We start from the raw sequence: 16,354 nt of genomic DNA, 5'->3' as shown, positions 1-16,354 counted from the left end.
CTGCTAGGTTGGCAGGAGCAGGGACCAAGCAACGGGAGCTCAACCCGTTGAAGGGATTCGAACCGCCGACCTTCTGATCGGCAAACCCAAGAGGCTCTGTGGTTTAACGCACAGTGCCACCCATGTTCCTCTGTCTGTATTGGGGCTTAAATCCCACACACCTTGGGAGTTTTGTTGGCATGACTGTACATATAGCTCACAGATGCAAGGAGAGAGGGAGGGAGGGAGGGAGGCAACTGTCTGGGTTCCAGAGCTGCCATAGATCAAGGAAGCAGGCCACCCGAGTTCACCTCCCAGGGGGACAACAGCTCACCAGATCTAAATGCTCTTAATTTGGGGGACAGGGCCACTCTGCCTCTCAGCTCCCCGTTGCCCTATTAAATGCTCGGCCCAAAGAGCCTGGAGGCAAAGACCATTAGCAGGACACAAAAGGCAGACAACATTAGGCTGTTGATAGATTTCCCATTCTTCCTAAAAAACAAAGGCTCATCAGCGCTTGGGTGGAGGACGTTCCCCGCAGTGCCAGCTGAGCTCCTCCTGCTGCTGCGAGAGGTCTGTGCCTCACCCCTAAATGGGAGGTTTCTTGGTCCTTTGGAGCAGCTGAATTTTTAATACTGCCAGCGCCAGGCCTCCGCTCTGGACAGCCACACAGACTAGGGCCGGGGAAAAGAGGAACGCTTTGCAAAAATGATGCCGAAACAGATATATTGATATCTTTTCCTGGGGTAGCCAAAGCAGTGCCCTCCAGATGTTTTAGATCAGGCCCATCCAAATCCCAAGAGAGTAAGATCTACTCCCAGTATAAAAAAACTGGCAGTGTTCTACCCATTGTCAATGAGGATTGACCAGAGTTGCTGAGCTGTCTGGGGGGGAGGATCAGAGTGGTTGAGCTTCTTTTGGGGAGGATTAAAAAGAGTTGCGGGACGTGGGTGGCACTGTGGGTTAAACCACAGAGCCTAGGGGCTTGCCGATCAGAAGGTTGGTGGTTCGAATCCCCGTGATGGGGTGAGCTCCTGTCGCTCGGTCCCTGCTCCTGCCAACCTAGCAGTTCGAAAGCATGTCAGAGTGCAAGTAGATAAATAGGTACCACTCTGATGGGAAGGTAAACGGCATTTCCGTGCGCTGCTCTGGTTCGCCAGAAGTGGCTTAGTCATGCTGGCCACATGACCTGGAAGCTGTACGCCGGCTCCCTCAGCCAATAAAGCAAGATGAGCACAGCAACCCCAGAGTCGATCACAACTGGACCTAATGGTCGGGGGTCCCTTTACCTAAAAAGAGTTGCATAGCTATTTTTAAGGGGAAATGACATACCGTATTTTTCGCTCCATAGGACGCTCCTGACCAAAAGACGCACCAAGCTTTTAGAGCAGGAAAACAAGAAAAAAAATCTGACTCAAATTTTGTACTAAACTATTTAAAACAGCAAAGTGTGTGGCTCCTGTCCACTTTGCTGCTTTAAAGCGAGCCATGGTATATAATGATGAGAATGGAAAAAGGACACATTCCATTATAATGTAGCTGTTTTCATTATCGCTGGGAAGTCAGTATTGGCAGCAGTCACAAAAACTAAAATTTGAGCATTTTACTGTTATTAATCAAGAATATTAATAGTCAGGGAGAGAAACCAGGGCTGTGCAAATGAGAAGTGCTTGGAGTATGGAGGAACAGCAAAAAGATGATGATGATGATGATGATGATGATAATAATAATAATAATAATAATAATAATTTATTTATTTATACCCCGCCCATCTGGCTGGGCCTCCCCAGCCACTCTGGGCGGCTTCCAAAAGAATATTAAAATACTGTGAAGCTAAAGATCAAATGATTGTGCTCCAGTTCCTAAATCTCTGAAGTTTTCTCAAAACAGGCATGGTTGTTTTGAAAGGAAGATTCAAAATGGAGTGACTGAGCAAAGAACAGAGGAGGAAAAGAGGGCAGATAAATAGCTTCCATTCAATACCAAGAGAACACAATGTTTTTGGTTTAGTATAGGTGGACTGTACTTGTAAGAATTTGTATAATGAATTATAGAGTTGGAGTGGAATATCAGAGCCTCTTTTCAGCAGTAAAGATTAGCTACTAGGAACATGGTCCACACACACAGGATGTCTGGTTATAGCTGTGCAGTTTAAACTGTTCCTGAGCCAGATACCTGCTCAGTTTTAGCTGAAATTACTATTACTGGTTTGTAGAGATGCTTTGCATGTATTTATGACTATTTCCCCAAAACTGCTACTTGAAGAAATCCCCAAACTTACTATTTTTAAACTTCAAATGGAGCTCAGAATCCAGTTAGGCAATCCTTTGCAGTTGAATTAGGAGGCACTGAGAGACAGCAATTTGCTGCTCCCCACCCCCACCCTCCACCCCAGGAGCACACAGCCTTCCCTCTGCTTGCAAACCTTGCAAACCTTGTCCGGACTTCAGGGGAAAGCAAAGTCTGTAGGCAGAGCAGTGTAGCTCCCCACCCCCAAAAAGCACCCCAGCAGCACACAATCTTTCCTCTGCTTGCAAACCTTGCAAACCTTGTCGGGACTTCAGGGGAAAGCAAAGGCTGTAGGCAGAGCAGTGTGGCTCCTCCCCCCACCCCCAAAAAGCACCCCAGCAGCACACAGCCTTCCCTCTGCTTGCAAACCTTGCAAACCTTGTCGGGACTTCAGGGGAAAGCAGAGGCTGCCGGTAGAGCTGCGTGGCTCCTCCCCCCACCCCCAAAGAGCAGCCCGGGAGCGCACAGCCTTCCCTCTGCTTGCAAACCTTGCAGGGACTTCAGGGGAAAGCAGAGGCTGCCGGCAGAGCACCGTGGCTCCTCCCCCCACCCCCAAAGAGCAGCCCAGGAGCACAGGACGACAGCGATTTGGCTCCAGGGAACACACATTCGCTCCATAAGACGCACAGACTTTTTCCCTTACTTTTTAGGAGGGAAAAAGTGCGTCCTATGGAGCGAAAAATACGGTACATCGCTCACATCAAACTCCAAAAACCGCCAAACAGCAACCACTTTACGCAACGGAGGGACAGAGCCAGAGAGGAGAATAAGGATCCCACAATCGACTAGGAAAACCAGGGGATCTACTTGTCGATCACGACCGACCGGTTGAACATCTCTGTTTTAGATTATAACTACCATCCTCCTGGACCATGGGCCATGCAGTCTGAGGCTGAGGTTGTAGTCCAAAACTTTTAGATCAGTGATGTCTCAAAGTGGAAAGAACCATTCTCTGGGGGAAGGGGGGGGGCAGTGGCATAACCCAGGCAGGGAGCCAAGAGGCAAAGGGGGAAGCACAAAATATGAACAGGTTGCTTCTAGCTGTGGACTTTGTTCAGACATTTGGAACGAGTTTATACAGAATATAGTAGGTTATTATCAACCATACACATATTAGGTAAAGGTAAAGGGACCCCTGACCATTAGGTCCAGTCGTGACAGACTCTGGAGTTGCGCTCATCTCGCTTTATTGGCCGAGGGAGCAGGCGTACAGCTTCCGGATCATGTGGCCAGCATGACTAAGCCGCCTCTGGCGAACCAGAGCAGTGGACGGAAACGCCGTTTACCTTCCCGCCGGAACGGTACCTATTGATCTACTTGAACTTTGACATGCTTTTGAACTGCTAGGTTGGCAGGAGCAGGGACCGAGCAACAGGAGCTCATCCCATTGCAGGGATTCGAACCGCCAACCTTCCGATCGACAAGCCCTAGGCTCTGTGGTTTAACCCACAGTGCATATTAGGACAATAATATTACAGTCATACCTCGGATGTTGAACAGAATCCGTTCCAGAAGTCCGTTTGACTTCCGAAACATTCAACTTCCAAAGCACAGCTTCTGATTGGCCACAAGAAGCTCCTGGAGCCAATCGGAAGCCACAGAAGCCCCGTCAGACGTTCGGCTTCCAAAAGAACGTTCGAAAACCTGAACACTCACTTCCGGTTTTCGATCATTCGGGAGCCGGAACATTCGACTCCCAAGGCATTCAGGAGCCAAGGTATGACTGTATTCAGATTTGTATATAACAATGTATGGAAATGTAACTGATTCAGTTTGGTGTATTATACTGTATCTTTCTTTCTTAATGTATTTTTAAAAACTTTTTTCTCTTATTTCTTTTTCTTTCACCACTTTATTCTCTATAACTTAAAATCTTTTAATAAAATATTAATTTCTTTTTTTAAAAGAGGGAAGGGGGCAGCAGGGGGAGCCTAGAGGTGTAAATGACTATCAGACTTTTAAAAGGCTGGTATCGCTGGCTCATGTTCATCTGTTTTGTTGAATTAATTAAACTGAGTAGTTTTTATTGGATTCTGAATAGATGTGCAAATAATTGTTCCTGTTTTGAATGTTTACTGCATTGCTACCTTCCTTAGAGGCTCTTGCAAACCACTCTTCTGAATAATGCTTTTTATAGGGTAGGGAATTTTGGGGGTGAGTTTATAGAGCCAAGGGGGCGGTGGCATAAAAAAGATCGTTTGGGAGCTCCTGATCCCGAAGGCACCAAATTGGCTACCCTGGTGTTATAGGGTTAAGAACGTAAGTACAGAAGACGACCATGCTGGCTATTAGGCCAATGGCCCATCAAGTCCAGCCCTCTGTTCTCAAAGCAGCCAACCAGATCAGGCGTCAGCAAACTTTTTCAACAGGGGCCTGGTCCACTCCACTGTCCCTCAGACCTTGTGGGGGGCCAGACTATTTTTTTTTGGGGGGGGGAATGATGAAAGAGCACCACGAGCCCTGGTGGCTGCTTACCTGTTTACCTGCTTACCCGCAGCAGCGGGACAATGAGTGGTGCACAAAAGGGCCCCGGAGAGGGGCTGCTTAAAATGGCGGCTGCTCAAGCATGGTGCTGCTGGCACCAACAGAGCCCAGCCCCCTTCCTCCTCTAGGCAGGGCGGGGAGAAGCCAGGAGGAGGGAGGGAGGAGGCACTGCTGGCGCCGCCGTGGGAGGGAGAGGGAGGCAGAGGGGAAGATCCACACGGCGATTCCCGGACCATCCGCAGACTGGATCCAGAAGGCAATTGGGCCTCCTCTGGCCCGCGGACCTTAGTTTGCCGACCCATGAGATACCCCAACGGGATGCCCCAAAGCAGCACCTATGTGCAGGAGAACCTCTCCCTGCTTTTGACTCCTAGCACTGGTACTCACAGGCATGCTGCCTCCATCAACGGAGAGAGAACAAAGCCATCATGGCTAGCTACCGATACCCTTATCCTCTGTAACAAACTGCTTATTGAAAGTAATTTGCTCCAATTTGTTGGGAGGTGGATGAGGCAACCCTGGCTTTAGGCCTGATTCGTTTGCAGGGGAGGTTAGGCGATGCTGCGCTGAAACAAGTGTGACCCCCACACTTTCTAGGGAATTTCCCCGTTGCCTTCCTTAATTGTCACGCAAGAGCGCCAAATCAGCTTTAAATGCACAGGTAGGATTTGCCGGCACGTGACTGAATCTCACCCCAAGATCAGCCACAGACCGGAAGCACCTCTCACTGCTCACCTTAGCATCCTGCTTTGTGAGGAAGTCCACGAAACCGAAACCACGGTGCTTTCCTGTTCCAGCCATTTTCTTCGGCAGGCGAACGGTTTTCAGTTCTCCAAAGGTACTAAAGGCAGGTGATTGGGGAGCAAGGGAGAGAACAAGAACAATAAATAAATCAAAAGCAATAAATAATCAAGAGCATAAAGGGGGGGGGGTTACCTCCCTTTCAACACATGCTCATAGGCAGCATTAGAAACTCAAGATATATAATCTAATCGCCAAATGGCACCTTAAACCTAGGTGTTCAGGAGCCTTTTTTTGTTGTTATTTTCATTTCTATACCGCTTCGTATTTCAAAGAACAAATCTCAAAGCAGTTTACAACACACTGAAACATCAAATAAAACCATCTAGAACAAAACAAATTCAAGCTTGAAGGAAAATATTTCAGATCCTTCTCTAAGTGACGTTTTGCTTTCTGATTCCCATGGAACGTTAGGAAGGACTTTCTAATGGTAAGAGTGGTTAGACAGCGGAACTGACTCCCTCAGAAGGTGGGGGGTCTCTCCTTCACCGGAGGTTTCTAAACATGGATTGGATGGCTACCTGTCTGTGATTCCTTGGCTGTGATTCCTACATTGTAGGTGGTTGGACTAGTAGAGTCTTGAGGTCACTTCACACTCTACAATTCTATGATTCTAATGCAGGGGTCAGCAACCTTTTTCAGCTGTGGGCCGGTCCACTGTCCCTCAGACCATGTGGTGGGCTGGACTATATTTCGGGGGGGAAATATATGAACAAATTCCTATGCCCCACAAATAACCCAGAGATGCATTTTAAATAAAAGGACACATTCTAATCATGTAAAAACACGCTGATTCCCGGACTGTTTGCGGGCCGGATTTAGAAGGCAATTGGGCTGGATCTGGCCCCTTACGTTGCCAAACCCCTGTTCTACTGCATGGACAACCCACCTATCTACTAGAGCAATTACCTTCCTTACAGTGGACGAAGAATGTTGGATATGTGACCCACAGGCTGAAAAAAGACCCCCCCCAGCCCCACTTGGTAGGGAAGCGAGTTCTTTCTTTGTAGACCTATAAAGCCCGATCTCAAGCTTTTTGAATCCATGGCTCCCTTGACCATCTACATTCTTTCTGCATCACCCCTGTGGGGCTCAGGAGCCCAGTTATGTCGCCCTTGCCTGCGGAGCTGGCAGCATCTGGCAGCATTTTTGAACACCCTCCCTTGTGGAGCGTTCCCTCAGCCTCCTCTCTTCTTCCCTCTCCTTGGGAGTCCTCTGGGCAGCTGCTGCTGCTGCTCCTGGTCTCTGAGGTGCCCGCTTCTGCCCCAAAGAGGGGTGCCTCTTCACACTGCCCCACAGGGGCCTTGGAAGAGGATGCTCCTAGCTTTAGTGGCCCAACGGAGACTGTCCAAAGGTGAACATGTGGCCAGCACCTTACTTTGGGAGGCAGCAGTGGCAGCAGCGACCACTGCCAGGCCTGCATGTTGGAAAGGCTCCCCTTCAGCACTGGGCACTCAACTCTTATGCACACAGCAAGCACAAGAAAGGCCGGTGCCCGGCCTCCCCCTTGCCCATCAATTGCCAACAACAAGGGTTGGTAGACTGACTGGCTGGGCTCCCTTGCCCACTTGCTTGCTTACTCTGATACTGCCTCAGCTCCTGGCAACCAGCACCCCCTGGCCAGCCCCAGACGCACCATTCGCCTGCAGAGCTTGTAGCCAGGGCTGCTGCAACAAACAGCTGTGCAAGCCTTTGGGAGGCAGAGACTTGAGAGGGCATCAGAGGAGGGAGGGAAGGAAAGAGGGACAGAGGCCAGTGCTGCCCGCAGCACCCCTGATCATCATTCACGGCACCCCAGGGTGCCACAGAACACTGTTTGAAAACCCTTGCCCTATACGGTTTGGGCCCAAAACTATTGTTTTCAACTGGTTTGTTTTTATTGCTTTGCATTTTGTAATGTGGTTTGTAAATGCTGGGTGCCGCCTTGAGTCCCAACTTGGGAGAAAGGCAAGGTATAAATGCATAAATAGAGCCCAATGAATTATATACGCCTCGCTTTACGATCCAGTGTGTGCATGTGGTACCAGGGTGGGGGCAGCAGCCTACCTGTCCCATAGGTTTTAACTGCCCCCCTGCCCCACCTTGAAATTCCACTGTGATGTTTTCCCCCCACAGCCAAGAACTAGTCGCTTCTTCGCCAGGTCTGCTTATCAACACCTATGCACAAATTGGGAACAATGAATATTTAATGCATGGGCTCCAGAATAAGGAGGGAGGGGGGATATTTTTCTCCAGCAATCTTCACGCTAGCAGGGCAGGGTTGGGGGGGGGGGCGGCAGTTGGCTGGGCCAGTGCACCGGCTGGGAATAAACGCGGTAAAGTGCCGTAAACGCTCTCGTGAAATGATAGAAGCTAAATCCGGGGAGTTAACCTGCTGCACTGCCAGCATGACCAGGCATCCATCTGCCGAATTTCCTCAGGATGCGCCGTGTGTAAGTAGGGCATTATGAAGCCTCAAAATGAATCTGCACGTCTCCCTCCTCCTCCGAGCCTCCCCTCTCTCCCTGCCTCCCTCCCTCTTTTTCTTTGAAAGCAGCATTAACGAAAACACAAAACAAACTAAAACAAGGGAGAGGCAGCAGCGGCCTCGGAGAATCAGCAGCGCTGTCGGGAGGCTAAAGCAGCGGGAACCTTGCGCGTAATCTTCCAGGAGTCAGGGAAGGAAGGAAGTAAACAAGAAGCCGAGGGCCTTTGTTGTTAAGCGGGTCATTGTCGGCTGCAAAGTTGAGACTCCTACAACACCCCTTCGGGCGTTCTGCCGGCGTGGAAGGACAGCGCATGATTGACTTCGGAGCCCTTGATAGATCTCTCACCCGCAGTTTCATATGATCTGCCTCTGAAGCCATCTTCGAGTGTGGCAGCACCGACCCGTTGGAACTCCCTGCCTGTTGACACTTGACATACACTCCTTTTGGCACCCATTTAAAACATTTGTGTTACCTATCTACCAGCCACAGAGAATGATTACATATGTTTTAATCTCTCTCTTTTTAGCTTATGGATTATTTTCATTATCCTTTGAATGTTTTTTACGTACTGTGGTACCTCGGGTTAAGAACTTAATTTGTTCCAGAGGTCTGTTCTTAACCTGAAGCACCACTTTAGCTAATGGGGCCTCCCGCTGCCGCCGCCGCACGATTTCTGTTCTCATCCTGAAGCAAAGTTCTTAACCCGAGGTACCACCATCTGGGTTAACAGAATCTGTAACCTGAAATGTCTGTAACCCGAGGTACCACTGTATCTGTATTTAACTGTTTTTTACTGATAAGGGCCAGTACAATATACAGTGGAACCTTGGAAGCCGAACGCCTTTGAACTCGAACGTTTCGGCTACCGAACGATCAAAAACCGGAAGTGATTTTCAGAAGCCGAATGTCTGCTCCTGCAGCCAATCGGAAGCCGTGCCTTGGTTTTCTAACTGTTTTGGGAGTCGAACGGACTCCTGGAATGGATTAAATTTGAAAAGGAAGGTAAGACTAGTGCTTAAGCATTTTGGACTAGGACCTGGGAGACCAGGGTTCAAATCTGTACTCTGCCCATGAAACTCATTGGGTGACCTTGGGCCATTCACTGTCTCTCAGCCTAATCTACTCCCTCACAGGGCTGTTGTGGAGAATAACTGATGAGGGAGCAAGGAGGACCATGTATACCACCTGGACTTCCTGGAAGAAGAAAATCTAGGATATATATATGGATGGCTCAGTTGGTTAGAGCGTGGTGCTGATAACACCAAGGTTTCAGGCTTGATTCCCATATGGAGCAGATGCATTCCTCCATTGCAGGGGGTTGGACTAGATGATCCTTGGGGTCCCTTCCAACTCTACCATTCTATAATTCCACGAAATAAATAAGGAAAATAAAAATAATTTTTAACACCTTTTTCTTTTGTAAACGGCTTTGAGGTTTTAATACAACTAAGCAGTATATAAATTTTGTTAAATAAGTAACACAGAAAAAATACATTTAAGCTAGCAGTCGTCACCCCATCTTGGGGCGGTGAGTTCCAAAAGCTAATTCTGCATCATATAAGGAACCGATTCCCTTTTTCTGCCCCGTATCAAGGGCTCCTAAGTCACTCGTGGAGTATTTGACCAGTGCATGAAATGACCCCACGTATGCAGTGATGCAGAAGCAAAGCTTCTTCATACATTAGCTAAACAATGAGGAGAGTATAGATGCTGTGAGCCACAATGGAGGGGGTAGCCAGGACTGCTTTCTGCGGTCCCCCACCCCTCCTTACAAGGAAGGGCTGTTGTCTCTTGTCTGAACCACTCTACAATGAAGCTGCTGAGGTTAAGAACCTGGACCCAAACGCTGATTGCTCTCGCTAAACTTTGCCTGCAGAGAAAGGACCTGGGGTCCCTTAGACCTTTGGGCAAGGAGCTGCATTTGGGGGATACCCCCCCAAAAAAACCCACTTTACTGCATGCCTTTGTGCCGCAGTGTGAGAATGACAGGAAGCTTCTCCTGCCTTTGATCTCGCAGAGATAGCGGCAGCGCATCCATAGCTGTCAAGTGTCCCTTGTTTGAAGGGACAGTCCCTTATTCCAGCTGCTGTCCCGCTGCTGTCCCTTATTGATGGATGTCCCTTAAATGTCGTCCCTTAAATTTCAAAGGAAGGAGCTCCTCTCCCTCCCTCCCTGCCGGCCAGGGAGGAGGAAGGCTCCAACTGTGTTGCTTGGCTGTGTTGCTCACCCAATAAGAAGTCTAAGAACGACTGGGGGGTGGAGCTTGCATGCCTTGTGTGTGGCTAGTTAATGCAAGCTGAGGGGTTTTTTGAATGCTGGATGCCATTTTGTTGCATGTGCTGCTGCAAACTTTGCAGTGCAAAGCCAGGCCGGGGAGCCATCTTAAGTTGAGGCTGCATAGGCCTTGTGGTGCATGTGATTCAGATTCTATTCAGTTGAACCTCTGGTTACAAAGTTGGTTGGACAGTGTTTTCGAAGCTACCCAGCATGAGTTTGACCAGACTGCAGGAGGACAGGAAGACTGGAGTGCCTGGAACAGGTGAGACTGCAGGTCCCTTATTTTGGCTGCTGGTCCCTTATTTTCAAATCTGTAAGTTGACAGCTATGAGCGCATCACCACAAGCATATATGTCATACATCCCACACTCTGACAGATTATTTTTGTGTGCACACAAACACACACGGGTCTGCACCCCCAGTGGGGGCCAGTTTTGCCAACCCCTATGCACGCCCCTATTTGTCTGAATCAAGCCCTTTCGGGTCTCATCCAAGAATGTAGCCACGCTAATCTCTAGTGGCAAAACAGAGAGGCCTCATCCTGACATGCTGTCAATTCTCCTCTGCTGCGGCCACAAGATTGTAAGCTTTCACTTTCGACTTAAAGTAACGGGGTTTTGGTGACATCCGAACCCAGATGTAAAACGGGGTCAGCCTTAAACTTAGGATTTAGGTTAGTGAAACAAAGACAGCTTCTAAACGATGGTTAACGACCCTGGCTCATTTCTCCCAGGGTCCGTGAAAGGAATTTAATGGGCACATGGCAGAATTTATTTTATTTTACTTCATCCTAGGTTTTTGTTTTTTTTTTGCGGGGGGGGGGGGGTTTAGGCTGGCAGAAACAATACGAAGACAAGATAGTGCTATAAAACTATGCCCAAATTGTCTTCACCTGAGAAGGGAGTACACCGGTAAGACTATAAACCCTCAAAAGGAGTACACAATTCCTGTAAGTTTGAGCAACATTGCCCTAAATCATAGTTATAAAACTAACCTCTGGTTTGGGTTAGTTAAAAACAGCATCCTCTTCCCAAAGATTCTACTCTTCTAGATGCAAGGGATTTTCCCTTCTTTCCATGGAAGAGTGTTCAAATTATGACAGCTCCTGCTTGCAATTTGAAGCAGTACAGTCCTGACCCAAGTTGATGACCTCAGTGAGAATAAGGCTGCAGTTATAACCCAAAAGTATATATGGGGGGAGCGAGGGTTGTATATGAGAGAGAGAGAGAGAGAGAAAGAGAGAAGGGGGGAGGTTTTTGGGAATCAACTGTTTTCTAGGGAGCCACAGGAAGGAGAGAAGATTCCAGCAGGCTTCCTTACCCACCGAGCCAGGGGGAACAATGGGGTAACCAAGGACTCCTTGTCCAGGGACACCCCCCTCCCTCCCCCACTGTGTTGATAATTAGAATCCATAACATGGCCATTGACATCCCCAAGCTGCGAAAAAAACGGAGGGGAGGGGGGGAATGCTTTAATGCCCCCCTTCCTCTCCAAGCCCAAGCAAGCCGCTAACACCTCTCTTTTCCAATTACGATGTTCACCTTTTGAGGAGTGGGAGAAGGCACCAATTACCCTCTCCAGAGCACAATGTGCCCTGCCTGTGAAGAATAATTTATGTTTTGATCAACAAGAAGAGTTCTCACGTTCCTAATTTGTTTTGTAGCATGGGATGGGGTTGGGGGTCTGCGCACACATGAGTAGAAAGGGTGCGCACCGGGGGTGGGTGGGGAGCCTTCCCCCCCCCCCATGGAACCCAGGAATAATTATGGGCCTCTTGAGCTCTGGCAGCTAAAATGTGCACAAGCCCCTGTTTGTATGCAGATGCGTGGAGGTGGCAACAGGGAGGGGGTGCGCTTGGATAGTGTGTGTGTGTGTGTGTGCGCGCGTGCGTGCGTGCGTGCGCGCAAGGCTGGACAGTAATCTGTTAAAGGGTCCTAGCACTGCACATGCAACTCAATGCATTCAACGGCATGCACCACAACAACCCTGGTGCAGTGGCGAGAGCGTCAGACGAGAACCAGGGTTCGAATCCCCAGCACTGAAGCTCACTGGGTGCAACCTTGGGCCAGTCCCTGCCACTCAGCCAAACCTACCTTGCAGGGTCGTCGTGGGGAATGGAGGAGAGGGAGCCATGTACGCTGTCTTGAGCTGTCTTGTGGGATATGAATGCAATAAGCAAATACAGTGGTACCTCGGGTTATATATGCTTCAGGTTACAGACTCTGCTAACCCAGAAATAGTACCTCAGGTTAGGAACTTTGCTTCAGGATGAGAACAGAAATCGTACTCCAGCAGCGCGGCAGCAGCAGGAGGCCCCATTAGCTAAAGTGGCGCTTCAGGTTAAGAACAGTTTCAGGTTAAGAACGGACCACCAAACCGAATTAAGTACTTAACCTGAGGTACCACTGTAAATAAAATGTGCAAATAATTTGTTTTTTAAAGGCGCGGGCTACCTGTATGCGACTTAGAAGGATACAATAGCCCCCCAAGGATTTTACCTGCACTGGGGAGGTGTGGGGGAACCTCTTCCAGTCTGAGGGATGTGCTCCTCAGAGGGCAAGCTACCAGGGGCAAAGGTGGGAGTGGCCAGAGGCAAAAGAGGTGTGTCCTGAAGACCAGAACAGAGAGGAAAGGAGGGTCACATTTGACCCCTGGACCCAAGGTTCTCCCGCACCTCCGACTCATACCTATTAATAGGCATTATCCAATATGCGTTGTGAGAGACACAACAAGTATGCTACATTATACAAGGGAAGGCCATTGGGCCCAGCTAGCCCAGAATGGTTTCTTTTTTTCCTGACAGGCAAGTGGATCTGAGGGGAGAGAGATATTTTGTGCTGGCCACCATGGCTTCTTCCACTTGCCTTAGCCCTAAGAGCCTTTCCTAGACCACGACTTTGAGAAAATCAGGAACAGCTGGGAAGAGAGGAGTACAGGGGTTATCTTAAAAAAAATAATTTTAAAAGCTGTGCGTCCCTGTTTCTCAAGTTGACCCTTTTACATGGTTTTGTATGCTCTGTGGTATTTTATGCATTGTGACTTGCCATTATTTTATGGATTATAGTTGGGTAATTCTTTATTCTAACTGTTAGGTGTAAACTGTTTAATTACTATTATTTGTTGATATTTAATTTTACTGTTTGCTTTTATATTCTAATGGGTTATTGAATGTTTCTTTATTTGATATAAGTTGTTTATTTGGTATAAGTTGTTGATTTGATCAAAGCCATTTTATTTATTTGTTTTATGTAAGCTGTTTATTTGATATAAGTTGTTGGTTTTAAAGATACGTTTTTATTGCGACTTTTTTTTTTTTGCATTGGATCAGATCATTATTGGGTATGTGATCTTTTGCTGTCAATTTTGTTGTTTCTTCAGCTTCTAAGCCGCCTTGTGTATAGTATAGTATAGAATATAGAATATAGAAAAAGGGTGTGCAAATCAAAAGCGAAACAAAATGAAATCTGCAAGGTGAGTTGCTCACCCAGTCTTGCAAATGCATGCATTTATTTAAGAAAATTGCACCTGACTGCAATAAAGCCTCAAGAGAGATTTACAAGCACGCACACACAAAATCACCCTTTTTTAAAAAAAAACGACAACGGGTCAACATACAAACATAGGAAGAACTGCTGAATCAGGCCAATGACCCATCTAGTCCAGCATCCTGTTCTTACAGTGGCCAACTAGAGGCCCCAATGGGAAACACACAAATGGGACCTGAGTTCCAGAACACTATCACCCACCCAGCAGTTTGCTGGAACTGGTAATTCAGAGGCATTCACAGCCACCAGCTGTGAAGGAAGAGAAAGGGCATCGGGACTAGTAGCTGTAATGGCCTCTTCCTCTAGGGATACAGTGGTACCCCGGGTTACATACACTTGAGGTTACATACGCTTCAGGTTACAGCCTCCACTAACCCTGAAATAGTACCTCGGGTTAAGAACTTTGCTTCAGGATGAGAACAGAAATTGTGCTCTGGCGGTGCGGCGGCAGCAGGAGGCCCCATTAGCTAAAGTGGTGCTTCAGGTTAAGAACAGTTTCAGGTTAAGAACGGACCTCCAGAATGAATTAAGTACTTGACCCGAGGTACCATTGTATATCCCAACCACACAGCTTTATTGCAGTCCATAAACCCCAAATACATGGATATATTTGTCCAACCTTCTCTTAAAACCACCCAAGTCGGTGGCCATCACTGCCTCCTGTAAGAGTGGCAGAGTTTAAATTATGTCCTGGCATGAAGAAATACTTTTATTTTTGCTGTCCTTAATCTTCTCCCTCCCCCTCTTTCTCTCTCTCTCTCACACACACACATACCCCACAGTTTTATTGGATGGCCCAACAACCCACGGCTGCCGTGGCTGCGCCTTGTTCTCCAATCTCCCTTCTCCTGCATCTGCCATCTTCCAAAAAGACAATCGAAAGCAAGAACAACAGGATGGAGCCAGGGAGAGGGAAAGAAAGTTTCCAGCCAGCTCTGGAGGATTTAAAAGGCAATCCAGGAGTCACAGATGGCAAACGAGCCATTGGAACAGATTTGCTCAGCAATTCCACTTCCCCAACCTGCCCACCTCCCCCCGCCCCAGTCTCCGTGGCACATTTTGCGTTCGCAACAGCGTGCATGGGACTTCACAAGTAAAAAAAACAACTACAGAAAAAAGCAGAAATGAAAAGAACAAACACATTCCGACGACACTGAGCGCTCCCCTCCATAAATCTTTATTATTAACCTGATTATCTGCAAAGCATTCTCTTCCGATGTGGCACAGAAGAACAAGCTGGTTTTTTCCACAATGGGAAGAAGCAGCCCATTCAATCTGTGTGTGTGTGTTTGTGTGTGTGTGTGTGTGTGTCTTCAAGCTCAGCAAAGGATGGTGGGAGCTGCCTTGGGAAGGGTCTTAAATAGGCTCCCTCCTCAGTCACACCCTACCAAACCAGCCATGGCCTTCCCTGAAGGCAGTGGCAGGGCAGCTGCAAGTTGCCACTTTAAAATCCAGTGTGGCAAAGTGGTCAGAGTGCTGGACTAGCACCTGGGGAACCAGGGTTTGACTACCAACTCAGCCATGAAGCTCACCGGGTAGGTGAAATTGGGCCAGTTATTTCCTCTCATCATAACCTACCTCACAGGGTTGTTGTGAGGACGAACTGGGGGTGGGGGGGGATAAGCATGTACACCACATCAAGCTCTTTGGTGGAAAAGGTGGGATATAAATGCAACAAACAAACAAACAAAAGCATTTACAAACCACTTAAAAATCTTAAAACCACTTAAAAAAATAGAAAACGGCTGCTGGTGCCAAGCCAGTTGGCTTGTTCTTACAGTGGCCAACTAGATGCCCCAATGGGAAACACACAAATGGGACCTGAGGTCCAGAACACTATCACCCACCCTGCAGTTTGCAGGAACTGGTAATTCAGAGGCATTCACTGCCTCCAGCTGTGAAGGAAGAGAAAGGGCATCAGGACTAGTAGCTGTTATGGCCTCTTCCTCAATGGATATATCCAACCACACACCTTTACTGCAGTCCAACTGGCCTGGCACCAGCAGCCGTATTCTATTTACTTACAGTATTTTTCGCTCTATAAGCACCAGACCATAAGACGAACCTCGTTTTTGGAGGAGGAAAACAAGAAAAAAATATATTCTGAATTTCAGAAGCCAGAACAATAAGAGGGATTGATGCGCAGTGAAAGCAGCAATCCCTCTTGCTGTTCTGGCTTCTGGGATAGCTGTGCAGACTGCATTCACTCTATAAGACGCACACACATTTCCCCTTACTTTTTAGGAGGGAAAAAGTCTTATAGAGCAAAAAATACGGTACTTATTCACTCACCCATTCATTCATTCCTGCAGGGATAGCTCTGCCGGCAGGGCATGAGACTCTTCGTCTAAGGGTTGTGGGTTTGAGCCCCATATTGGGCCAAAGATTCCTGCACTGCAGAGGGTTGGACTAGATGACCCTTGGGGTCCCTTCCAACTCCACCATTTGTTCGTTTACAGATTTAACAAAATAAGACATGGAAATAAAAATTATTATTAATAATAAATGAAT

The 16,354-nt window shown here is 47.9% G+C and overlaps 1 protein-coding gene across 1 annotated transcript in view; it reads right to left on the bottom strand.

Annotated features, from left to right (window-relative positions):
• Positions 1 to 16,354, bottom strand: part of RBM19 (RNA binding motif protein 19) — a 104,246-nt gene that overhangs the window by 29,905 nt on the left and 57,987 nt on the right. The window contains exon 22 of the mRNA XM_083478525.1: positions 5,488 to 5,593. Coding sequence (XP_083334651.1) covers positions 5,488 to 5,593 — 106 coding nt within the window. The remainder of the gene's footprint in view (positions 1 to 5,487; positions 5,594 to 16,354) is intronic.

Source organism: Podarcis liolepis (genome assembly GCF_965112155.1).
Source record: "Podarcis liolepis genome assembly, chromosome: 15".
Taxonomy (NCBI): Eukaryota; Metazoa; Chordata; class Lepidosauria; order Squamata; family Lacertidae; genus Podarcis; species Podarcis liolepis.
This window is presented reverse-complemented; position numbering and strand designations above follow the sequence as displayed.